At 53.1% G+C, this 25681-nt stretch overlaps 1 protein-coding gene across 6 annotated transcripts in view; it reads left to right on the top strand.

Annotated features, from left to right (window-relative positions):
• Window positions 1–25681, top strand: part of RXRG (retinoid X receptor gamma) — a 116353-nt gene that overhangs the window by 72052 nt on the left and 18620 nt on the right. For 3 of the 6 annotated variants that reach the window (XM_045983631.1, XM_045983634.1, XM_045983630.1), the window contains exon 2: window positions 17859–18106. In XM_045983631.1, coding sequence (XP_045839587.1) covers window positions 17859–18106 — 248 coding nt within the window. Of the gene's footprint in view, window positions 1–1653; window positions 2054–17858; window positions 18107–20510; window positions 20610–21085; window positions 21138–25681 lie in introns of those variants that run through there. The other 3 variants (XM_045983633.1, XM_045983632.1, XM_045983635.1) reach the window with 3 other exon arrangements.

Below are 25681 nucleotides of genomic sequence, written 5' to 3'. Positions count from 1 at the left end.
ACACAATGAGTGTTTTATGAGCCAACTGTCCATGGTCCTATAATTGGATGGCATGTTGGTATGCCCTAAGACATCCTTGCTATGTCCTTTTCAGTATTTTTGTCCCTAAGTTAGAGAAAATATGGGAGCAGGGTGTCAGGTCTTCAGAAGTCTCGAAATGGGGGCGGGGGAAGGAATAACATGCACTGTATGGAAGAGACAGGAACCCCAGTAGATTTGGGGCGATGAGTGAACCCAAATGCAGGGAGGCAAACAGTCCCCCATATTCTGCACGGTCCACATCTAATGCCAGTTCTCAACGGAGCCTCTGAGGCCATCCCCCAACCAAGGAAGCACCGGGCACACCAGGCCTTCCCAATGATAGTCTGCTCTTTCTTCCTCCTTCCTGACCGACTGGCTCTGATCCCCATCTGGGCCCCGTCTTCCCGCATCATCTGGGCTCTGTTCCCGTCTCTGGGCCTTTATTCTTAGTTTTTGTGCTGGGTTCTCTTAGCACTTGAATCTTGATATTTTTTTCCTATGGGCCTTGAGTTGCCTTGCCTCCCTCCGCGTGCCATGCCACATCAAGGGCAAAACTCTCATCCCGTCCCAGCCTCTCAACTCAACCCATGACCGTGGTGTGTCTGCTGAGGGCACCTGCGTTGCCCTGCCGACCCAGACACCAGGTGGAGGAGATCGGGGTCATAGCTGAAATACTGTATTCAGGTCTGGCCAACTCCCTTCCCCTCCCTGAGGGTCTCGAGAAACTGAAGCATATTTCTAGAAAAAAAACAGGTTGTCAATGGACTCGAATACTTGGTGGTACATGGGCTAGTTGAATGAGGCCAGGGCGCCTCAAGAAGTAGATTGCGGGCACTGGAGATTTTTCTGTGAATTCGCAGAACCCTGCAGGCTCCTCTTACGTGACCCTAGAGCTTGTTGGCAGAAGCTACAGAAAGGAGGTAGACGTCAGTTCGATTAAAAAACTTTCTTATGGCAAGAGCTCTCTGGAAACGGAATGGAATAGTCGTGAGCCTCCCATGGCTGGAGGTGTCCAAGGATAGGCCCAGCAGTGAGTTGTCAGGAAAACTGGATAACAGATCCGCACATCGAAGGGATACCTGGACTCTGATTTGTAGCTGGTTCCAGCCAAGAGAGTCTCTGGCTCAGGGAGGACTCAGTGGTGCTGACCGCGGTGTGTCAGGCGAGTGCATCCCTCCACCGCCACCTGGAGCCCGTGCTCCCTGCTCTCGAGTCTTCCCGGTGAATGCCCCGGGGCTGCACCTGTCAGGCTTCTCCTGTTGGAGCGCAAACGCCTCCGGCCCCAGAGCAGGAGAGGCCCACCGCACACCTGAGGGAGGCTGCTGCTTAGTGTTCCACAGCTGGGGCCCGAGTCTCACCCTTCTCCGATCTGTGCCCGGGCAGGGGCTCTGTTCTCTCTAGGCCCTCCCCGCTGCCCCCCTGCCACAGCTCGAACGCCCAGTGCAGAGGACGGACAGGAGCCCGAGTGCGAAAACGCATTTGCCCCGCACCCCATCGATGTCCGTGGTGCCAATCAAGGAGCAGCGCCCCCCCCCCCCCCGCCAGCGTCTTCCCGGCTCCTGCCCCCGCCGCCCCTCCCCGGCTCCCGACCTCCGGGGGGGCGGTCACGCAGCGCCGTGGGCTTCCGCCGCCGGCAGCGCCCCCGGGGAGGCGCGGAGCCGGCGGAGCGCACGCGGGGGCCCAGCCCCGAGTGAATCAAAGCAACAGGAGCCCGTGCGCGGCGGGGCGCGGCGGCGCCGTGCGTGGTAACTGACAGGCACCAGCTGCCGCGCCGCCCGGACGCGCTATGTGGCCGCTCCGAGCGAGGGGCAGATTCCAGACTAATCCCGGAGGGCCGGCCCAGCCCGAGCTGCCCGGGCTGCGAGGAAGCGATGAGCGCTCCCGTTAGCCCGAGTTGAAGGCAGCCCCGGCGGCGCTCGGGAGCCCGGGAGGCCGCGCTCTTCGGCAGACGCTCGGGAGAGGAACATGAACTGAAGAGTAAACATGTACGGGAATTATTCTCACTTCATGAAGTTTCCCGCAGGCTTCGGCGGTGAGTCCGGCGCCGGGGCTGCGCCGGGGTCGGGGGTGGGGGGTGGGGACCTGTCTGGAGGGGCCGGAGGGGGACCGCGAAATGCCGGCACGCGGCGGCTAGTGAATTAGGAGGAGGGCAGGGATGTTCGTCTGCACCGGTCGTGTGTCTGTGCGTGCACGAGAGAGGGAGGGAGAGGGGACGGTCGGAGGCGAGGATCCGTGCACAGCAGCATGAGCGAGCGAAGAGAGGGCGTGCAGATGCCCCACGGAGCGTTCCAGCCCACCTGCCCCGGAGTGGATCGGAGACCCAGACGCAGCGAGAGCGTCGTCAGAACCCAGTGTGTTTGTGCGGGTGGGCACCGTGGAAGTCAGAGGGTATCACTGGGGCGTACCTATTATCCAACTTGTAATGAGAAAAATGTGATGGAAAAGGCCTCTCTATTAAGAGCCCCTGCCATACTTACTAACAAGGGCATGCTTGTTTTATTGAAACGCAGATCTCCCTACAATTGGATTTTTTAAAAGAAAACGGAGCACTTGAATTTGCCACCCTGTTTTCCTTCCTCTGTTGTCTTCCCTTTTGATTTGCTAATAGCCTCGCGCCCCCTCCCTGCTGCTTTCCACTGCCAGGGTCCCTGCTGGCAGTTCTGTTCTGAGGGTGGAGGGTCGGATCTGGGTGCGGGAGTCTGAGCTCCGGGGACTGGCAGGCTGAAGTCCCCAAGCCGGGGAGGGCAGCCCCTGCTCACTTTTCAGGGGCCGCCTTCCGTGGGACTCGAGGCTCCCTCGATTCAGTGGCAGAAGCAGTTCAGCCGTCCAGCTTTGAATAAATGGAACCAACAGCTGACCAACTGGCCTGTCACTTGTCAGCTGGTGGCACGAAGCTTGTGCTCTTGGGAGCCAAAGAGGAGCTTTTGCCCTGCGGATGCTGGCAGACAGGACAAAGCAGAAATTCTTGTTAGGTCTTGAGAACTGAAAAGTCCCTGCTCTCCCGACCTCGTGTGTGGACAGATAGGCAATTCATCCCAGGGCTGGGGCGGGGGGGTACAGCTTGCCTCCTTGGCCGTGCAGAGCCCTCTGTGAGGCGTAGAGGGACGTTGCAAGGTGGCCATGGTCCCTGCCAGGGTGGTGTTGGGCTAGGGTACTTGCTCTTTCATTCAGGGTGCCTTGGGGAGTTTGTGAGCCAAGCGTGGTATTAGGTTCTGGGAAGACAGATGTGAATGAGACACGGTCTCTGCCACTTGCGCAGAGCAGGCTTATCGCAGAGGCACACTGTCATATTTCCGGCTCTGTGTGCTTTGGGGTGCAGGAGCTGTTGCTGGGACTCAAGAGGTGGGGGGCCACGGATATGTTCCTGGAAGAGGGGATGTTGAAGTCATTGGGGCGTCTCATGCTATGACCCAGTGAGAGTGGTGGCCAAGGCTGTGACCGGGACATCCGATCTCGTTTATAGTTGGGTCCTGGGTGTGAAAAGCCTTCTCAGCTCCTGTCTTGGTCCCATTCACAGTCAAGACACTTTTTCCTTTTCCCTCTGAGTTTAGATGTCTGAGGCCGGAGGGATGTGCTTATCCTCAAGGTTCTTAGGTCCCCCAAGGTCTGGGAGGCTGTGGCTTCATGCATGTCGTGGAGACCCTCTGAGCCAGTGGCAGTGAAACAGGGTTGAGGGTGGAAAGATCTAAGGAGAGAGCTAAGAGCAAGGTTGGATAAAGAAGGTCTAGCGCCAAATTCAACCGGGGCCGCCTGCTGGAATCTCGAAATGTTAGTCTGCTCAGGGACCTCGAAGAGCATCTTAGACCTCTCATTTTTGGAGTGGAAATGGAGGCCTCAACAAGGCAGGGGCCAGTCTAAGGCTACATGGGCTTGAATGGGAGAGAACCTTCCAGAAAACCCCTGACTCGAACTTATAATAGTACTCCTTTAATCGGATCTAGTGAAACGAGCATGAAAGGGAGAGAGAGAGAGAACTGGATTCGGGTTCACATACCAGCTGTGTGGCCTTAGGCAAGGAATTGCCCCTCTCTGAGCCTCAGTGCTTCGTCACTAAAATGGAGCTGATAATCCCATCCTCAGGTAATGTTTTGAGACTGAAACGTGCGAACATGCAGAGAAGCAGCCACTTCGGTGCTGTCCGTGTGTTTGGTACGTGGTAAAGTTAATATTTTCATCTCTTCCATTTTGTTCAAGCACTGAACATGCAGATTAACCTAACAATCAAACATTACTGGAGAATAATGAGTTAGGAATCTTGGGAAATAAAATGAGGTCCACGAAGACGCACACACTTTTGCTGGTTTGGAGTCTCACGATTGTGGGGGCTCTGGTAGTTGGTGTAATGAGGTTTCCGAGACAAGGAGACACAGCAGGGCAGCCACAGAAGAAAATACGTTGATGTAACACGGGGAGCCAGAGGGAAAAGGGCCGCTAGGTTGTTTAAATGTCTCCCTCTGATGCGACTTTTCCTTGTTCCTGAGGGAGGAGAACAATTATTTTGTTTAGTTCTGTTGATGTTTTCCATTTTGTTTGCGAGCACCGGCTCAGAGCTAAAACACCGAGCCAGAGGACATTCCCCCCTGCCCCCCTAGCTGCATGGAGGTCTGTCTGAGAACTTGGCACACCCCCGAGGCAGAGAAAACCTGAGGACTGGGGTGGTTGTCACCTGCAGCGTCGGCACAGAGAGGGGAAACACGTATATGCAGTGATTTCGTGCCTGCCCTCCTTGCCTTTTTATACAGCAGCAAATGGAGCCTCAGGGGACTCCTGGGATCCCCTGTGAGGAGCTCTAGGGACACAAAGTCACCCGTGGGAAATCCCCCCCCACCCCGGGGATCGTGTCTGGGGCTGTGCTTCCCAGATGTGAGCTCATCATCCCATCGGTGAAGAGGGACGGGTTCCTTCGGTGGAGCTGCGGTGACTACCTGGGTTGCAGTGGTCTCGCCGACATGCCCTGGTGCCCAGCACCCCGCCCTGCCTTGTGACGAGCAGAGAACCCTTTCCTCCTTCTCCGCCAAGTCCTGGCTTTGCCAGCTGCTCAGTAAGAGATTTGTTTGCCTGGAGGAGACAGTTGCTGCCTCTAAGAAGATGGCAAAACAAAGCCTGTAATTCCTCCATCCAATTGTGCGGTAATCCTCCGGGGAAGAGCAGGATCGGGAGTGGGGGCTCGCGTTTCAGGGAACAAGTGCGCTGCAACCCCCTTATGCAGGGCCCGCTCCCCTCGTGAGCCCTTGACCCTGAAGGCTCCTGACCACCCTCCGAGGAGTCACCACGGGGATCCCGCTGCTTTTAGAGGCGAGGAAGCGGAGGCACTGCACAGCGTGGTAACGTGTGGAAGGTCTCGGGGCGGGAAAGTGGCACTGGCCGGGATTTGAACCCAGGCCGTCGGGCTCCAGTATCCCTGGTCAGCTGAGCTGCCGCTCAGGGCGTCTGTGGACCAACACACTTGCTTGGGGACGGGCCAGGAAGCCACGGGAAGCAGCACAGGCCTTGCTGGGCTGAGGAGCCCTGATCCTGCCGTGGCCCTGCTCTGTGGCCGCAGACCTGTGGCCTGGTCACTGAGGAATAAAACACAGAGGAGCTTTGCAGTCACTCAGCCACAAGGGACTCTGCGGCCCTGCCTGGAGCTGCCCCTGGAGGCCCGCGGATTTGCAAGAGTCCTGCCCAGCTGGCCGTGACATTTGTGCGGAACACTCTGCTTCCCCCTGAGAGTCACCTTAGAGCAGGGGTGGGTCGGAGGTACGTGTCCCCACGTGTCTGTGTGTATGTCTGGTGGGCGCTGTGAGGGTGTGCGTGGGTGTGGGAGCCGGATGTGTGTGTGTGTGTGTGTGTAAATGTGTGTGTATACACGGATGCCTGCGTCAGAACATACTTTTCCCCTCCGCAAATGTGTGGGTGGCTAATTGGGACCTACCGTGGACGTAAGTGGTTAGGGTTTATGTAGGAAGGCGTAACTGTTTATGAAATTTAGGAAGGAACATATTTAGTGTAAACTGTTTTCTGAAACGTTTACAATCTTACCAGGAGACAGAGAGCTGAATAGGAACTGGGGGAAGAAATTGTGCAAAGACTAATCTAAATTCTCCACCTCTTCCTTCCCCTCATTATGTCGCTTCTGTATCTGCGGAGAACTTCGCCACCAGAGTTGGGTGGCTGGGATGCCAGGGGCTCCCAGAGGAAGCTGTGATTTTTCTCTTATTGGAAAGTGGAAGACTCAGAGGCCCAGGGACTAGAAAAATTTATTTTCTAGAATGCCTGGGTGTGGGGGGCTCTCATGGGATTAGTCTAGGTCCTGGCTTAGCAGTCACAAGAGTGAAATGGTAGCTAATGGGTATTATGCACCTACTGTGTGCCAAGCCCTCCTCCGCATTGCAAATCTCTCTCCTCCGTCTTGCAAACACCATCTCATTTAATATTCTCTAGGGCTCCTGGAGGGAAGGCCTGTTATCACGGGGAGTGATGACAATATCACTGTTAGACTAGATGACTACAGTCACGGGGAGCTTTAGCAAACTGCTCAAGATCGCCCAGCTGGTAAGGGGCAGACCCAGGATCCAAATCCAGGCAGGTGCGAGCCGTACGCTGCACCTGCTGTTTGCTGGGGGGTTAGGGTGGAGAGGAGGTGGGGTGCGGGGGGATGGGGTCCCAGATCTGCCACAAATGGGTGAATTATGTGTAATAACAGCAACTAACAATCTCTGCGCTCAGATCATAACGCGTTTTTTGGACCTGTGTGATTGCAGCCAGTGACTGAAGTGAGAGGGCATGGGGGCAGGGCACTGGGCACTGGGAGGTGCTAAGAAAACAAAAATCAAAAAAGTCTCCAGATGGACCCCGCTTTGTTCTAATACACGGAGCGCAACCTCATATCCTAGAGTGGGGCTCGGCAAACTTTGTGAAGAGCCGGAGAGTAAACCTTTGAGTCTTGTTGGCTCTAGGGTCTCCTGTTGCAACTGCTTGTATCCGAATCCCGTCCTAAAGTGCGAGGAGCCGTAACTGAAGTAGCAAAAGCTAAGGTACAGGGAGATTCAGTGCTCCTGTCTGTTTGCGAAGCCCGAGGGGGTCGTTCTGGAGAAGGCTGAGTGCTCTCAGGTCTGCAGTGGTTCCCATCCCTGCCTCTAAACAAACAGCCTCTTCCGGGCTTCCCCGCCACCGCAGGGCTGAGTCTTTAAAGCTAGATTGAGGGGCCTGCGGGTCGGGGTGGGGGGTGACCCCTTAGTTACAGGCGAGGACACGTGGGAAGCTTGCCCCTGGACTTGCCCTGGACCTGCAGCTGCTTGTGGTCTTCAGACTGGGTTCCCTGGGGTGGCCGGAGGGGCAGAGGGAGGGAGGGTGGGGAAGCCTCTGAGAGCCCTCCCCCGACCCTTTGGGGAAATAACTCAGTTCTACCCACCCCACAGGGTCAGTGTTAACTTTCCACAGTGCAGGGGTTTAATAAATAAAGCCGAGACGATCGTAAACACACGGTAAAAGATCCCCCCTTGCCATTTCAGAACATTTGGAAACTATAGTTCTAAAGTCAGCTAGAATTTTGTGCGTAGAGTTTTCTTAGGGCAGGTGTGCCTGTTCTTAAAGCATCAGACGGCACTCCAGGCGGTCCTGACAAAGCAAAGGGAGACGTGGATTTGGCGCGTGTTACAGAAAGTTCTGTTTTCACGAATCATTCCAGGGCAAGCCTCCTGAGATCTGGCAGAAAGAGAGCTGGGACCTGGGACCTTCAACCCCTCCAATCTTCAGGAGACGTTGGCCCAGGGCCAGTGACTTTGATGAGTCATGAACAACCTGGAACCCCCTGCTGTCTTTATTAAATACCGTGATTGAGAGATAGGGAGGGAGACGGGAAGATTCGAGGTGCGAAATCAAGCTCAAGTTCCTGATGGGATTTCAGAATCCAACATCTGAACTTGAAAAATGGAGAAGCTTGTGATCTTTAATTCAGAAAGCATATACTAGGAGTCAGAGGAGCGGCCCAGAAGGAGCCTAACACATATGTTGGGATGTTTCTTCTAGGCTGGTTGACCTGGCTTTCATGTCTGCGAACTCACCATCTCCTTCATCTCCTTTGCTGGTCACTAGTGTCAATGGGAAGCAGTCTCTTAGACATTTGGGGGGTCATGGTACCTGTGACTTCTCAGCCTCAGTGATGAGAGGAGCAGAGCAAAGGTTAGAGATCATCAGCAGGGAGAGAATATTCTAGACTGTGCTGGGAATGCCGGTTAGGCACACATTGGCTAAGTATCTGGCTTGTGCAAGGGTTATGCAGAGCTCCAAGAAGGCAGACCCATTCCCTGTCCTGAAGGAATGATAAACTAGTTACACGCTCTGTAGTCTGCCTCCGTATAACATTTGGAGATGACTTATTTCCAGAAATGTTTCTTGGGACTGAGGTTAAGCAAATGGGTCCCAGGAATTTACGCATTTAGATCCTGGGAACAAATGATCCTGTGTGCATTGCCTAATGTTAATGTGCACTAGGGGTGTTGTTTACTGTATTTTAAGATGATTGCAGTCTTTAGAAGACTTGTTAAAGGAGCCCCTGCTCCAGGATCCTGGCCTCCCTCTCCCGTATGAGTTAGACACAGCATAATATCAACCTGTACCATCAAGGTTGATAATTTGGTCCTGGGTAGGAAAGGTGGTGTGCAAGCAAGATGTCATTAATTACATGCAGAAAGGTTACCAGAAACTGTGCTAGACTCAACTCAGATTCTAGGTCTATAATAGCTCACAACAAGCACTTACAAAGGTCACTTTATCATTCTGAACCTGTTTTTCTAAGTCTAGCTAATGGGGTTTATTTCTGCCCTACCAACTGCTCTGAGTCAGGTTCAAGCTTCCATGAACTAGACACCGGCTCCCAGGAGGGACTGCTCTCTCCCTAGTGCCTAGCTTGGGGTCTGGTACATCGTAGGCACTCAACAAATATTTTTTTTGACTGATTGAACCAATAACAGACACAGAAATAAACAGTGTATCGTTATGAAGAGCTTTGTGAGTGAGAGATGGTATGTAGAACATGGAATGACCTTGAACCTGGGAGCCAGAAGACCCAGTGTTTTTGTCCTGATCGTGTAGCCTTCAGCAAGTTCTGCAAACTCTCTGGGATTATTTTCTTTTCTCTAAAACACGGTAATTCTACAAGCCCTGAAAGCCTGGTTTCTAACCCTAAGCAATACGGCCTTACGAATTTATGACCTAACTGATTTGGAAAGGTGATTAAATTTGGTCATGGTATGAACTAGTTTGTATTCGCTCCTTTGCCAAAAAAAATGACAAAAAAAAAAGTTCGTGGAGCAAATAAGACCATAGAAGTGTTGCCGCATTTAAGTTACATCTGTTTTGAAGCAATTTAAAAAGCCTGGTAGGAGCATCATTAGCATATTAACCGGGTGTTAATTACAAAGAAGTCTTTTAAAGCAGATTTTATAAAATCTCCGCTTAATAACCATTAGCTTGCGGTACTGGAAATACAAACTCTTCACGTGTGTTACTTAGAAGTAATAAAATTGTAATTTAAAAGTAATCTGCCAACTTGTCAAGAATTTAGACTGATTTTTTCTCTCAATTGATCGAAATGAGTAAGGTTTTGCTATAATTATATATAATGCTGGTGATAATGAGGCTGATTATCAATCTTTGCCTGCTTTTCACTACCCCCATCATGGCAGATTTTCGGAGAGGTGGGGTGGAAGGGGCTGGCAGGATGGGAGCAGGGAGGGGCAGGGAGGGGGAAGGAAGAAGGGATGCCACTGTGCTCTCCCCCTCCCCCAAGCACCGGGAGAAGCAACCCCATCCCCCAACAGCCCCAAGCCCTCCTTTAAAGGGACCTGCTGGAAGCCAGAGCTGCCCTGGGAGACTCCGAGAGGCTGGCTGGGGCGGGGAACCTGTGAGCTGCTGATCTTTGCGTTCTCCCTTGCTGCTGAGGGGCCCTGGGTGCTGAGCCCCTTCTCCCCCACACTCTTGGCTTCTGTCACTTTGCTTTATTTCCCCCATTGAGAAAGCCAGAAAATGCTTCGAGAGCAAAGAAGTCTTCTTATCAAGAAATGTGGCTTCTGCTTCTGCTCCTCACTGCCTGGGAGTTGGGGACCCCCCACCTTGGAGTTGGCCCCTGTTAAGCTGTAGAGCTCTGTGCCTCCGAGACACCCTCCTGTCAGTGTCCCGGTGGCTGTGAAGCTCCCAGGCTTACGTGCAGGTGGTGCTTTTGAACACGCCGACAGTGACTCAAATATAAGAAACGTGGACTAGCAAACCCCTGGCATCCGAGTGCCCCTTGCACTGGAGAAGGGAGAAGGAAAGGTCAGGCAGAGATAGGACTCCTGTGAAAGGAGCCTCAGCCACCTTGGAAGTGGGCGGGGCCAGAGTCTGGGAGGAGAGTGTCTTAGTCAGAAAGTGCCAGGGACAGGGGCATCTGACTGGCTCAGTCCCTAGAGCAGGAGACTCCTGATCTCGGGATCAGGAGTGAGTTTGTGCCCTATGTTGGGTGTAGAGATGACTTTGTTTGTCATAAACAAAGATAAAATCTTTGTTAATGCACCACACCCAGTGCTCCATGCAATACGTGTAACAATCTTGGAACACTGAAAATAAAATCAAATTAAAAAAAAAATCTTTAAACAATGTGCCAGGGTCAAAGACCAGAGTAGGGTGGCAGGTTAGATTGGGGAAGGCAGGGAGAGCTGCTGAGAGGAGTCCCAGAGGAGGGCGGCTCATGGTGGGGATGGGGCTAAAAGCCCAGATCTGCTGCCTTCCCCCATTCAGATGCCACGTGTATAATTTACTAGTCCTGTTCCCTTGGCTGATGTCTTTAATTTCACCGTGCCCCAGCTTTTGCATTTGTACAGTAGAGAGAAGCAAACCAACCTTAATGGGGCTTGTAGGTATGAAGTATGTCAATGTATATAAAGCGTGGAGAACCTGGTGTGGCTCCTGGCAATTGCTCAATGAATGTTATCTTTTGTGGTTGTTAGTCATGGAAGGAGGTGCCGATGGGTGTCAGTTAAAGTCCTGTGGCGGGCCTCTGCCTACCTCTGCCGCCTGCCTGTGTTAGGAGCCAAGCAGCCACGGGGCGGGGGTGGGGGGGCTGGGGGATGATAAGTTTCCCTTACACTAGGAAGAGCAAGCCATGGGGCACCTGGGTGGCTGAGTCGGTGAAACGACTGGCTCTGGGTTTCGGCTCAGGTCACGATGGATCGCAGGGTCCTGAGAGAAGGCTCCTTATTCAGCGGCGAGTCTGCAGATGATGCTCTCCCTCTGCCTCTGTCCCCACCCCGCCCCATGCTCTCTGTGTCTCTCTCAAATAATAAATAATAAAAAAAAGTATTTTTTTTTTCTTTTAAAAGGAAGAACAAGCCAGGTGTCAGACTGCTCTATGATTCTGGGGCTCACGCACCACGTCCCCCCACTGGAGACAAGGAGACAGGCTTGGGTGTGCGCTGGTGCCCCGTGGGAGAGAGTTGAGTGGGACTGGGCGGTGCCATGCTCCCTCGACTTCAGATGGAGGGTCCTGGCTCAGAGATAGCGCCTCTTTACCGTCCCCTTCCCCGCGGGTGGGTGTTAACCGGTGTCAAGCTTCCGTACACGTTTCCGCTGTGCAGGAGAGCCGTGTTAGCAGGCCAGCAAGGTCCCTGGCGCGGCGTCAAAGGACTGGACACACCAGGCCATTTGCTCCCTTGTCTGGCCAGTCAGGAAGACTCACGCTTGACATTTTCCTTTCATTGGCTGAAGAGGAGGTTGCTAGGCAACTTCCTCACTTTGGTAAGAATTCTGTAGTTCTGAGTACCCGAGATTCTGTTTCTCAACAAGGCCCCCCTCCACACACACACACACACGCACACACACAAGCAATTCGCTACTCAGAGATTTTCGCGTTGATAAACAGCGGGGACAGAGATTTCTGATGCAAGTGATTTCTACTGATGAACTCTCTGTAGTTATATACATTAATTAACAAAAAAAAGATCCCATCACTGCTCCTATCCCGTTGTCAAGTGTCTTTTGAGCATCTGCTACGTTCCATGCTCAGGGCTGGTCCCGTAATGGGAATCGTGAACACAAGGGATAGAAATTAAAAGTATGTGACAACCAGGAGGACAGCAGACGGTCGGACTGGAGGTCACGTGGAGGACCTCTTTGTCCCGGGGTGGATTATGGGGCGATCTGGGCGATCCTAGGGGAAAGGTGGAGTGGCTGGGGTGGCAGAGGGGCGCTCTGGGCTCAGAGCAGCGGTGATTTACTGTGTGTGGCCATGACTGTCCTTAGTAGAGCATTTAGTGTGGGCCTGGCTCTGTGATCTTCCACAGCGGCGTTCAAGTCACACACGGTCCAGCCCTCACAACTTTTACAGGATAGTGCATAGTGCACCTGCTGCTGCGGGGTTCGCGGTCTCAGGTGCCCTCAGCGGTCTGCCGAGGTGAGTGTGTGTGTGTGTGTGTGTGTGTGTGTGTCCACTTTGCATGGGGAACTGCGTTCAGACGGGTCAAGTTCCTTGCTCAAGTTTATGTGACTGGAAGGAGGCGGAGCCTCGAATCCAGCTGAAGACTTTGTGGCTTCAGAGGCCCATGTTCTGCCGCTGCCCACGCAGACTTCAGGAATCTGGAGAGTTTAGGCGCCCCGCAGGTTCCCAGACAGCTCTGATTGCTGGGGACACGCAGCTCTCAGGCTGCAGTCTGGAATCCCAAAGAGCCCGAAGGTCCAGCTGCGGACGACAGGGGCCCCTCGGAAAGTGTCTGGACTCAGACCATGCCCAGTGGCTGGGACCTGTGCTGCTCTGAGATGCCGCGGGGCCGTAGCCTGCTCTGGGTTCACGGAGCTGCTGCCGGAGGGTCTAGGACACCCCGGGCAGAATGAGGCTCAGAAATAGGAAAGACCTTTCTTAAGTGTGTTGCCCTGAGAGAAGACCTCCTGAGAAAGCCCCCTAGCCCTTTCCCATCAGATGCGTTCGTTTTTGTTTAAACAAATCCTTGCCTGAGCCAAGGGCGCCAGCTCCGCGGAGTGGAGGGTTTGTGCGTTTCCCAGGCATGTGGCAGTGGACACAGACTGACGGTGGCTAAAGAGGGTTGGAGGGGGTAGGGTCAGGGAGAGAGCAAGACTGCTGGGGCCGGGACCAGGGAGGATGGGCCTGAAGGGACAACAGGGAAGCATTAGGGGAAACCTTGACTTCGGATCTGGACTAGAAACGGGGTTTCGGGAAAAATGTGTGGTGGCTTTTGGTCCTGGCTGTGGCTCTCACGTGGCTTGAGAAAAAGGGGAGAGAGGGCCGGAGGCCATGAAAGTGCCGTGGACTGCTACACTCTGGCGTGTGTCGGTCAGTCCAGGTCCATTTCCTGTTGAGAAACACGCCTGTGCTTAGAGGCACCGCGCCCCACCTTTTCTAAAAGCAAAGCGCTCCTGTCTAAGCACCACTGGGTCATGGGAGAGGCACAGAACCAACCTGCAATCCTGTAAGACACATCTGCCTTGTCGGATTTTATTATTATTTTTGTGAATGTGGTTCTAAAGTAGCCCACCTCTTCTGGATCACTGACTCAGCAGAAGCAAAGCACGTTTTAAGGCCGTTGCAAACCAAGCTTTAACCCTGTTTCAGTCTGTCTCAGGCATGCTGGGCTCCTCACTGAGCAGCCAAGCCATATCCTGATTGTCATTATTATTATTATTATTGTTATTGTTAATAAAAACAGTGTACTTTTCATTGCAGTCAGCCTCCCATCACATTATTTTCTTCCTGGAACAACTTGTGAGTTCCCCAAAGCCCATGTTCCTATGTTCTTTGTGCAGGTCAGTGTTTCTCCTACACAACATCCCTGTCCACACCATTCCCATGTGTTCTGCATATGGAGAACCCTTGTGCTTGGACTGGGTCCCAGGTCACTGTACTCTTTTTTTTTTTTTTAGATTTATTTATTTTAGAGAGTGAGAGCATGAGCAGAGGGAGGGGCAGAAGGAGAGGGAGAGAGAGAGAGAGAGAGAGAGAATCTCAGGCGGGCTTCCCCTGAGCCCGGGGCCCAACGTAGGGCTCCGTCTCACGACCCGGAGATCGTGACCTGAGAGGAAACCAAGAGTCAGATGCTTAAGCGACTGAGCCACCCAGGCGCCCCTACTCTCTTTTTGAAAACTTAAATAGCTATTTTTAGAAAGGTAATCTTACGCAAAAATAGAAGCCTCGTCACTTGCTATAAATAGAAGGAAACTGTAAAAATAATTATAGAACATTAATATTTTTTCAAAGAGTTTGCCACATAAAATACTACCTACAGTGTCCCTTACGACTGTGTTACAGGTCTCAGACCTTGGGAACCCTGGGGTTGACGAAAGCATGAAGCGAAGCCTCGTCCCAGTCTGTCTCACAGCTCTGGGCCTGCATTCGGGGTACAGAAGTGAAAGGCACGGGCTCTCTGAGAGCCACATAAAACAGAATAAAAAGGAGAGTAGGACGGTCCTTTGGTTTGTCTCTGGAAAGCTGAAGCCAGGAGGGAGCAGCGATTGCCTTCAGGTGGCAGGGCTGTGGGGCGACGGGGCTGCCGTCCCAGCCGGGAGAGCACGCCCCATCGGGGCAGGCGGGCTCCCGGCTCACCTGTCACATGTTATCTTAGGAATAGGCTCCAGATATACATTGGCCTCTTTAAATGTCACAGGCTTCCAGGGCCTCAGAAGAGTCTAAAATTGTTCTTTCCAATCAGTGGCCATCTGGGAAGATTTTTGGTTTCTCTGGCTCGAGCTCTTGGAAGCTGCCCTTTTCTCGCTCCTTCAGATAAACTTTCAGTTTGAGCTCCCTTCATAATTGAGTCATCTTGTACTTTGTGAGGTGATGGCTCTCCAGATCATCCTTGCTGTCCTTGACAGCACACACAGGGGAGAGCGTGGGCTTCACGTTGACAGCTGGAATCCAAGCTCTGTCATTGAACACCCGGCCAGCTCCAGGGACCCTGCTGGGGGTGGGGAAGCCAAAACGGACACTCGTCTCCCTCTCCCAGTTTAATGGAAAACACAGGGAAATAAATAAATCGGGCGACACAGTTTAATAAATGCTAGGATATGAGTAAGGGCAGGCTGTTGTTACAAAACGGAAAAGAGCATCAAACCAGACCCCAGGAGGGGACACTTGACTTAGACCTTGAAGGATGAATCCGAACTTGGTAGAAATGGAGGGGAGAGCGAGTCATCCCGGAACAGGGAGCAGTGTGGGGGTGAGGCTGAGCGTAAGTTTTCTCATCTGTAAAAAGCTAAAATGATCCTCACAGACTTACTGTCAGGATGAAATGAGTTAACATATGGAATTTGCCTGATGCTATTCAGGACACGTGACAAGGGTCTGAGCCGTTCGTTTGAACCCCTTGGGTACTTCCTCTGTGGACCCACAGAGTGTGGTTCCTCTTCAGTTGTCCTACTTAGATCAGGTGATTGGGATTTGTCTGTTTATAAGACCATTGTCCCGGATAGATGGAAACTCCCTAGGTAGAATGATGGATGATCAGAGTTTCCTTGATCATGGCAGTGAATATTCTCTCCACTGGGAGACCTTAACCGTGTTAGCAGAAGCTCAAGAGAAACTCCAAGCTGACATTTTTCCAGTGGAATATTTATGTTTAAGAGTAGTTGCACAGAGCGGGGCGCCTGGATGGCTCAGTCGGTTAAGAATCCGACTCTTGATTTTGACTCAGGTCGTGGTCTCAGGGTCATGAGATCAAGCCCCACATTGGGCTCCACGCTTTGCAGGGAGTCTGCCACTTCTCAAATTTACTTGAGAGAGAGAGAATCAGCAAGAGGAAGAGAGACCGAGAGACAGTATGAACATGGGGAGGGGCAAAGGGAGAGGAGAAGCAGACTCCCTGTTGAGCAGGGAGCCTGAGGTGGGACTTAATCCCTGGACCCCAGAATCATGACCTGAGCTGAAGGCAGATGCTTAACCCACTGAGCCACCCAGGCATCCCATAAATAAATCTTTAAAAAAAAAAAAAAAGAGTAGTTGCACAGAGAAAATACTAACTCAAAAACATATATGCACCCCCATGTTCATTGCGGTGTTATTTGCAATAATTGAGCTATGCAAGCACCTAAGTGTCCATCAGTGGATGGAAAACAGATACATATGAGATGAAATGTTATTCTGCCACTAAGAGAGAGTGAAATCTTGTCATTTGTAACAACACAGATGAGCCTGGGGGGGTTGTGCTGAGTGAACTATGTCAGACAGGGAAAGGCAAATACTGTGTGATCTCACTTATGTGGAAAATAATAAAATAATAATAATAATACCTTGAGCTCATAGATCCAGAGAACAAATTGGAGGTTGCCAGAGGCAGGGATTGGGGTGGAAGAAATATATGAGGGGACTCAAAAGGCACAAACTTGTAGTCATAAAATAAGTCATGGGGATGTAATTACAGCCTGGTGACTATAGTTAACAACACTGTCTTGTATTTGCTGGGAATAGATCTTAAAAGTTCTTATCAGAAGAAAGGAGATTTCTGTGTGTGGTGATACATGTTAACTAGTCTTATTTGTGGTGATCATTTTGTGATACGTACAAGTAGGGAATCATTATGTTGCACACCTATAACTAAATGTTCGTTGTCCATCATTATCTCAGTAATAAGATAGCCCCACAGTTACACTTCCGATGCCCTGTGCCCCTCCCCAGTATTTGAAGGGACCACATCCCTCCCCACATGCTGCTCCTAATGCTACACTCAGTGACCCCTGAAGTCTCCCCAGGGTTTGGACAGCACCTCGCATCCGGCATGCACCAGGTACTCGAGGTACCCCTTGAACGTCCAGGGAACCACGCGGGGAAGCCATACTGTGATTCAGGGGAGGCAGCCCTTTCGCTTTTCCAGTCTCTGTTTGCTGCTACAGATCCACGGGTTTATAGCTTCTCTCTTCTGGAGAGAATGTTCCATGCTGCGCTCCTGAGAGAACAGCGGGGCCCCCTCCATCTCTGTCATCTTGAGCTGAGGCTCACCATAAGGGAACGTGGGGTCAACTTACCTGGGAGAAATAGGACCAGAGGATCATGTGCCCAAGGCCTGTTCTGTGGACTTGTGACCACACTCCCTGTGCTTGAGGTCAGGCCTGTCTGCACTTGCCCTCCTGGGCTTTTGGTGGCCAGTAAGCCATGCCCGGCCATCCTGAGTCTCCTTCCCTGGGTGCTGATAAAACCCCACGCTGTGGAGACCCGCAGGACAAGGACCTTAATGGGCACAAAGTTGCAAAAGATACAGGCGGCCAAGGGTTGGACAACAGTGTCTGCCCGCACCAACCCCTCACCTTGCCATGGTGGAATGTGACCCCTGACAGTAGGAACTGTGTTCTCTTGAGCTCCAAAGCCCCGGCACCTGGAATCGTCCCTGCGTCTCAGAAAATGTCCATCGCACGTGAGTGAGGGAACTGCTCCAGCCTTGCAGGCTAAGCCCAACCCCAGCTCTCCGAGCACCAGGAGAATGGAACTGTGCGTTCCGGAGGAGCCCAGACTCCTGCTCGCTTCCTCTCCACATGTGGGTTTGGACTCGACTCCCCTTCCCTGTCTGGCTGGCCCCTGCCATAGTCCCTTAGGCACGGGGAGCTCGTGGGCTGTGCCGCTTGTGGCCCTGGGTGTTGATGTGACCCAGTCCGGGTTCCAGGCGGGCGTCAGAGGACGTGGATGCGTGTTCTGTCGGAGAGCAGGCTCTTCCTGTGCTTTTGATCTAGCAGCTCAGTGGGGGTGTCAGCACCTTGGGGTCAGAGATAGGCAGTGTGGTCGGGAGGAGAGGAGAGCTACGGGACACGAGCAGGGGGCCTCTGTCCGCAAGGGGTCACCTCTGTGCCCCCCCAGTCTCCCCTCATCTCTGCTCTTCTCCTTACAGGCTCCCCCGGCCACTCCGGCTCCACGTCCATGAGCCCATCGGCGGCCTTGTCCACGGGGAAGCCGATGGACAGCCACCCCAGCTACACGGACACCCCAGTGAGTGCCCCACGGACTCTGAGTGCAGTGGGGCCCCCCCTCAATGCCCTGGGTTCTCCGTATCGAGTCATCACGTCTGCCATGGGCCCGCCCTCGGGTGCACTGCCTGCGCCTCCAGGAATCAATCTGGTCGCCCCACCCAGCTCCCAGGTAGGTGCGCGTCCTCTCACGGGACCACGGGACTTCCCGGCGACCTTGCACGGGTTGTCCCTGGCTGCTGGCAGGGCTTCGCGGTTGCTTGCTGACGGGTTGTGTCTCCTGCAGGGCCTTCACGGAGTGTGTCGACCATGCCTCGTGGGCCAGGAGGCTGTGGCCCAGAGGCCACCCCTGTGGTTTAATGGTTTAGCCCTGGCACTGATTTCCTCTTTTCTGAGGGCCGTTTGTCATTCTGGGGACAGACCCCTCTCTGTTCTTCTCAATTCAATAATGAGTGTTTATCAAGTCAATGAAGTGACTGCGGCTCTACTACATGCTGAGGGCGACAGGGAAGCGGAAAGGATTAGAATGCCGTCTCTGCTCCCCAGGAGCTGGTCCCTGAGCGGGGGAATGGGCAGGTATGGCAGCTGGGCAGATCTAGAACACGGCCTGTTGTCTCTGAGATAGAGGAAAAGACTGGAAACTCGGGAAGGAAACCTCCCCTAATGCCTAGTGTTTCTGCTGCAACAGAGGGGAGGAGGTGTGTGCATGGGCTTTGTGCCCTTGCTGCACCGAGGACCCTCAGGGTGGCCGGTTGCCGCTTCCTCCCAGCAATGTCGCAGCGAGGTCGTACACCTTCCTTTCCTGTGGTGGTCAGCTCTTGCCATGATGATGCTGTGTAACAATCTTCAAATTATCATGGGTTTATAAAAACACACATTTTTTTTTTTCCCTCACTTGCAAATTGACGTGGGCTGGGATGGCTCCTGCTTCAGATGGTGGGGGCAGGGCGAGCCTGCAGACTCGGTGCAGGTCTGCCCCTCGGTCCCAGAGTAAAGGAGCGACAGCTGTGGGGCGTGCTTTTCTCGCGGGGTCTCGCGAGTGCAAAATGAAAACCAGATCAGCAGGGGCCAGTGAAGCCTCTGCTCGCCCTGGCCACCAGTGTCCCACGGGCCTTAGCGCACTGTGTGGCTCCCCCCAGCACTGGCAGGGCAGGGAACTAGGTGGTGCCTGTTTCAGCGGGAAGTACCACGGAGACACAGTGCAGAGGATGTGAAGAATTAGCAGCAATAATCCCGTCTACCGTGTCCCCTTTTACTTACGGGCATCTCACTTTTGGGTGGCACCGTCCTGCCCCAACCGCGGAATTAGTAGGTTCTGAGGCTTCCTTGGAATTTATGGTTTTGGAGAAGAGCCAGGAATCCCGTCATGCCAGTATTTCTCCCTAATGCAGGGAGAACTTCTGAGACCACCCTTAGACCATCCCTTTCGAGAGGCTTCCCGGGTGCAGGGTCTGGAAGCAAAGCCATGTGGAGTCACAGAACTTTAGAGCCGTTAAGGGATTCAGAAATCTATCGACCGGGGGATCCAAGCATCTGGAGAAGACCTTGGGGGTGGTCACTGCGTGTGGGGTTGCGGGAGCTGGGGCCAGGCAGGCAACAGAGGTGCGTGAGTGGGCGGACGTCTGTCAGCTGCGCTGGTGGGGTCTCCAGGGAGCTGCCTCCTTCCCCTGAAGCCATTCAAATGTCAAGATTTGACAAGCAAATGGGTCACATGTGGCTAGGCCTTTTAGCCCCCATTTGTAATCTGATGGTTTCACCCTAGGGTCTTCTTCAGAGTGCACATTTCTCCCCCATCCCATGTTCTGGCCCTTGTGGAGCTGGGGAAAGCCCAGCGGAGAACCACTAACTGTCTGCACTGTCCTCATCCCACGAATGAAGTAGCAGAGCCCAGTGAGCTCAAGCGACGGGTCCCCCCGCACACAGCCAGTCGGCAGCAGAGCCGGGGTTCCGGCCCAGGGGTCCTGACCCCCACTCTGTGCTCATGACGCTGCATTCACCTTGCTGCCGTGGTGCGTGCTGACTCAGCCCGTGACCCCCAGATCTTCCGCTGGCCGCCAAGGATCAAAAGATGACGAATTAGTGCTCCTGAGGAGCCTCATGGGGGGCGTGGCTCATCGAGCAGGCGAGTTGCAAGGCAGCGTGTGTGGGCAGCGGTAGGCGCGAGGGCACAAGGGACGGGAGCGGGAAAAAGGCAGCTCTGAATGTCCCACATGCCTGTTCCATGAGAGCGTGTGACCGCTCAGAGGAGTGGGGACCAGACGGCCACGGGGATGGCCACTCGGTATTTAAGCCACTCTCGCCTGCTGGCATGAGCAGAGCTGGTGGTGGGCCCCCTTGAGAATGTGAGGTATTGTTTGTTTCTTTCGTGCGAGTGGACTCCGCGAAGGCAGGTCCTAGCCAGTGGGCTGGGGACAGAAGGAAACGTTGACGTTCTGGGCTGAAAGTAAACTCTTGGCAGGGCGCGCCCGTCCACTCATTCGACTATTTAGGAAGACCTGCTGTGTATCTGGCGGTCCTTGCCGCTGTCCTGCGTTCTGGGGATGAGCGCTGAATAAGGTGGCCGAAGTCTTTGCTTCACAGCGGTGACACTGTGGCAGGCAAGCCGGACGAACAGCAAAGGAAGGAACAAGACAGTTTCAAACGGCAATCATGTATCTATGAAGCAATAAGACAGGGTGAGGTGACAGACAGTGACAGGGCTTGTGGGTGGGGAGTGGGCAAGACACCATCCTTCAAGGCTGCTTTTAGCAACCATGCTCCGGTCTGATTGAGCCAAACCTAACCAATAAATTCAGCTTCCTAGCCGAGAGAGCGGCAGGGCCGCTATTCCTGGACCATATGTCTGTACAGAGGGATTGGGGTTGAAAGGTCAGCTGAGAGCTGTGGTCCTGGCCAACTGGGCTGTGTGCAGAGGCCGAGGCCAAGTTTCACTCGGGGAGCTATATTAAGCTTGCCAAGCTCTGGGGAAGCTCAGCAGCCCGGGACACTGAGCAGTGTCGTGGGCTCGGGCTCTGGAACCACCGAGCAGAAACATTCTGCCCAGTTAAGCGGCCGATACGGGGCACCTGGTACCTGTTAGCTGCAGTGAGCTGGACTCTGAACCGTCTGGGTAGAAGGTCTCTGTGCATCTTGTCTTCCTCGCCCCGGACAGGTCCGAGGGGGACTCGTGCAGAAACATGCCCCTGCAGTGAGCCAGGTCTAGGGTAAGTACAGCTTCGGGACGAGGGGAGCGGGGGAGCTGTGGTGTGGGAGCAGCAGACTGTGTCTCCCGTTCTCTGCTCTGTCCTTCTGCTGTTGGAGCTTCTCTCTTTTTTGCTCTTGTTGGATTTTCATTCTTGAGGAGTAAAGAGAACTGAATCCAGTACTATGGGGGCGGGGACTGTGTAACCTTTTGCAAACCACTGAGGCTTACGTGGATCTCAGTTCCCTTTTCTCTATTTTGGGGTAATAAGCTTTTCCCTGGTTACTCTACAGTGATAGTTATGAATATTAAGGGAGCTCTGGATTTGAAAAATCACTTCTTAAGCACTCTAAGGCAGTAAGGTGGTAATATGATTATTATTACACCGAGGTGATATTATGCACTTCAGTGATTTATACTCTACCCCCGTGTGATTGTTAGTTCTGGTGTACTCTTGCTGAGAGGTTCGACAGAAGTTCATTACCATAAGCATTCATTGAACCAGGCACTGGAGATTTAAAAAAAAAAAAAAATTATAAGACTCAGTCTCTGTTCTGGGGAGTATCTAAGTGGAGGGAGCAATTACCAAATATATCATTGGGAAGATATTTATGGGGCTTTCAGACAAAAGGATCTAGGCCCCATTTTCCTGACTCTGTGTGTGTATGTGTGTGTGTGTGTGTGTGAGTGTGTGTGTGTGTGTGTGTGTGCCTGCCTGTTGTCTGGACTTGGAGGCAAGCCCTGCATGTCCTTGGAATGCCCCCACCTGAATCCAGCTGCCTGACCTGGGTTCTGTCGGTGATAATTCCCGCCCAGGTAGTGATCGATAACCGAATTACTATCCTTGCAGATTTTTATAGAGAATACTTAAGTAATAAAAATTGTAAGTGTTAGAGCTGGAACAGACCTTAAAAATCATCTTCTATAGTGATTTAAAGAAGTTAAGCCGTAAGTCTTTTCTCCAAGAGAAAGCATGCTTGGAAGGCTGTGGTGTGTGTCAGATACAAGCAGGTTGGGTGAACGTGGGCAGGAGATTAGAAGCCTTCTTGTTCGCCCTGCCCACTGCCCAGCCACACGCACACTCTGAGCTGGAAAAGCCACGGATCGAGTCTGTAGATGAGGAAACCGAGTCTCTGAAGCAGGGACCTGGTCAAGTGACCTGGTCAAGATCACACGGTGAGGAAGCGGCAGGTGTCCACCGGAACCCAGGGCCCCTCTCTCCCCGGTCGGGAAGTCCAGGCTCCCTATCCTCAGGACAACGACGCTCACTGGATTAAAGGAGCCCCACTCTGCAGAGTCCAGTCCCTGGAACAGGAGGGCCTGCCTGTGGCCTGGCACGCCGGCCGTGTATCTGCATTCGGCGGAATAATTTTGGCTGAGAGGAGCTCAGAAATGCGGGACCTGATGTTCCATGATGGCTCTAGGGCATCCGGGAAGCATTTGGTCCCTGGCTGAGAGGCTGCAAATGGAAGCCAGGCCAGTCAAGTGTGTTTTTGCCCTGTTCTCAGGGAGCGGCCAGCCGCCTGGTGAACCCCTGCTCTGAAAGTGCTCGCTTGGGCCCAGCCGCTTCTAATGGAACCAGACAGACGGCCGGGGGGGGGGGGGGGACGACTCTGGGCTAGGCGGTTAATGGCTTTGCACCCTGGTGGCTGCCTTCCATTCCATCTACCTTCGCGCGGAGCCCACATGAACCCCAAGCGGGCAGAGAGGCCAGTGGAGAAGGGAGTATGCCCCTGACCTGTAAGGAGAAGGGATGGAGCGGGGCTGCTGGCTCCCACCTGGGAAAGAGTGGGCTCCTCGCCACGGGGTGGGGGGGGGGGGCGGGTCAGGAAGCTGCTAGGGCAGGGCCTCTGACAGGTCTTGCGGTAAAGGAGGAGTGAGCTGGGAGCCCAGTGTCCCAGCTCCGGCTTGGGCAGGCCCCTAACCTGCGACTAGGCAGAACGACAGCCTCAGTGTCTCCCTCCTCCAGGCTTTCCTGGAGCTGCTGCCTCATTTCCTTCCCTGAGGCAGAGTTTCAGGAGCAGTAGTCCTCAGCCCAAACCCTCCCGTGGCTGCTTTTAATTGCTTCTCAAGATTAAATCCACTCTCCTTAGCCAGGCAAGCCGTGGGCTCCGGCACAGCCCATCCCCCGGGCCTTGCCTCCCACCCATCCACACACCACAGGAGCCTCCCCCGCCCCACCCCCGGCTTCCCTCAGGGGCCTTTGCTCTCAGGGCCTTTGGCCAATCACCAGTCCATCACTGGCCTCCTGTGAGTCTTCCCCGCTTTTGAAGGCTGCAGCTGTCCTAGCTCAGATGCCGCCTTCTTCAGGAAGTCTTCCCTAATCTCAGTTGTTGGGGGCCTTTCCTCCCTAAGCAATGCCAGCTGACTCTTAGTCTCAGCAGCGGCCCATCCCTTGGAGGCAGGGGCTGCCCCTGTCCTCCTTCCTGCCTCCCCGTAGTATTTCTCTCTTTCTTTTTTTTAAAGATTTTATTTATTTAGTTGACAGAGATCACAAGTAGGCAGAGGCAGGCAGAGAGAGAGAGGGGGGAAGGAAGCAGGCTCCCTGCTGAGCAGAGAGCCCGATATGGGGCTCGATCCCAGGACTCTGGGATCATGACCTGAGCTGAAGGCAGAGGCTTTAACCCACTGAGCCCCCCAGGCACCCTCCCGTAGTATTTCTGAATGAACACACCAATAAACCAGCTGCTCTAAGGCCCAGTTTCCTCATCCGGAAACAAGAATGACCTCACAGGGTTGTTGTGAGCGCCAAGCAAGCCTTCTGTGGAGGGTAGGGCTAACAGTAGCATTAACAGTCCTTGCTATCTCTGGCCTCTGGAGGCTGCAGGGGGCGAGGCTGGTCCCACAGGTCAGCGCAGTGGGAGAGGAAGGCGAATGACGGCCTCTTGAGCCTCAGGTGGTGGTGGCCTCCTCCTTATTCCCATATCCTTTCTGGTCCACCTGAGGCTTTGCGGACAGAGCCTTGGTCAGCCAGAGGGTTCTTTCTCTGGGATCATCGGACCTAGAATGTTGACATTCCGTGGGTGGATCTAAGGGGTGACAGCTGTTTCACTGTTGTGCTCCAGAAACGTTGTCACCTAGAATCTATACCAACAGAAAACCCCTCAACCTGTTTCTTAAAAAGCAGTAAACGTCTAACTATGTCCCACATCTGAAGTAATGATAACCTAGAGAGTACCATGACAACATTAGTTTTCCCACCCCTACCTCCGCCCCAAGGAATGGAATCATTTAACCCCTCTGGTGGATGTGGGCTCATTTACTGCAGAATTCCTAGCACAGAGTAGAATGTTGGCTGGTAAAAAACACTCAAAAGTCTCATCTCAATGAACCGAATCTTATTGGAATGGTAAGAGCCGGAATTCACAGAACCCCTCCTGGGTGCCGGGCGCTGTGATGTGGATTTTCCGGCGTTACATCATGGAATCCTCCCAGCGACTCTAGACTTGGTCTTACTGGGCTCATTTTCCAGATAAAGAAACTGGGATGGATGAAGATAAGTAACTTCTTTTTTTTTTTTTTTTTTTAGATTTTATTTATTTCTTTGACAGAGAGAGATCACAACAAGGCAGAGAGGCAGGCAGAGAGAGAGAGAGAGGGAAGCAGGCTCCCTGCTGAGCAGAGAGCCCGATGCGGGACTCGATCCCAGGACCCTGAGATCATGACCTGAGCCGAAGGCAGCGGCTTAACCCACTGAGCCACCCAGGTGCCCCGATAAGTAACTTCTTTAAAGTCCTGGTGGCTGTTAAGGGCAGACTGGGAGTCAGTTCCGCTCCGTGGGACAACAAAGTGATAGATGTTTTTCCTGCCAAACTGGTGAATCTTAGCTCTGACTTCATATTAGCATTTCCTGGTAAACCTAGAGGAACAGCGGTGCCAATGACCCTCAGAGCCATTGACTCAGAATTTCTGGGTGTGGAGCCCTGGCATCTGCTTTTCTTTTTATTTTTTTCCCTCTAAAGCTCCCAGGTGTACATCTAGGGCTGAGAACCACAGTGTGACACCAAAACAAAGCTAAATACGGGGTACAAGTTCTAGATGTCTTGTCTTGGTCCTGTGTAAAAAGTGGGGGAGAGGAAGAGAGAGAGAAGTCTCCCATCCCACGTGTGTTTGCATCCTTCATACAATTTTTTAAAAATTCCTGAAGACTTGGACTTCAAAGCAAGGAGCTGCAGGCTGTCTTGTCTTTCTGCCTCCCTTACTGCCCTTGACCTGAGCCTCTGCCCCCACCTCCTGTGCTCAGTAAGTATTTGCTTAGTGAATTGAAAAGCTGTAAATTTAGAAGGAACGTAACTCAGGCTCTGTTGTGTTTTATGTTTTATTGATTATTCCTGCTGTCCCAAAGGCCTTGAAGAGAGAAACAAATCCCACCTTTGGTTTACTTTGAGAATTGCTGTTACTTTGGGGCGATGGTATGGTTCAAAATTCACGTAGACCGCACAGAAGTCAGTGGAAACTTGCTTCATTTCCCAGATGGTTACCAGGTGCCTGTGCTGGACACAAACCTGGGAATTTACTGTAAGTGTTCCAATTTTTTGTGCTTGTCCCCACTCTTCAATGAGAGTG

Source organism: Meles meles, chromosome 17 (genome assembly GCF_922984935.1).
Source record: "Meles meles chromosome 17, mMelMel3.1 paternal haplotype, whole genome shotgun sequence".
NCBI lineage: Eukaryota > Metazoa > Chordata > Mammalia > Carnivora > Mustelidae > Meles > Meles meles.
Note: the sequence above shows the minus strand (reverse complement) of the source record. Positions and strands in the feature narration are given on the sequence as shown.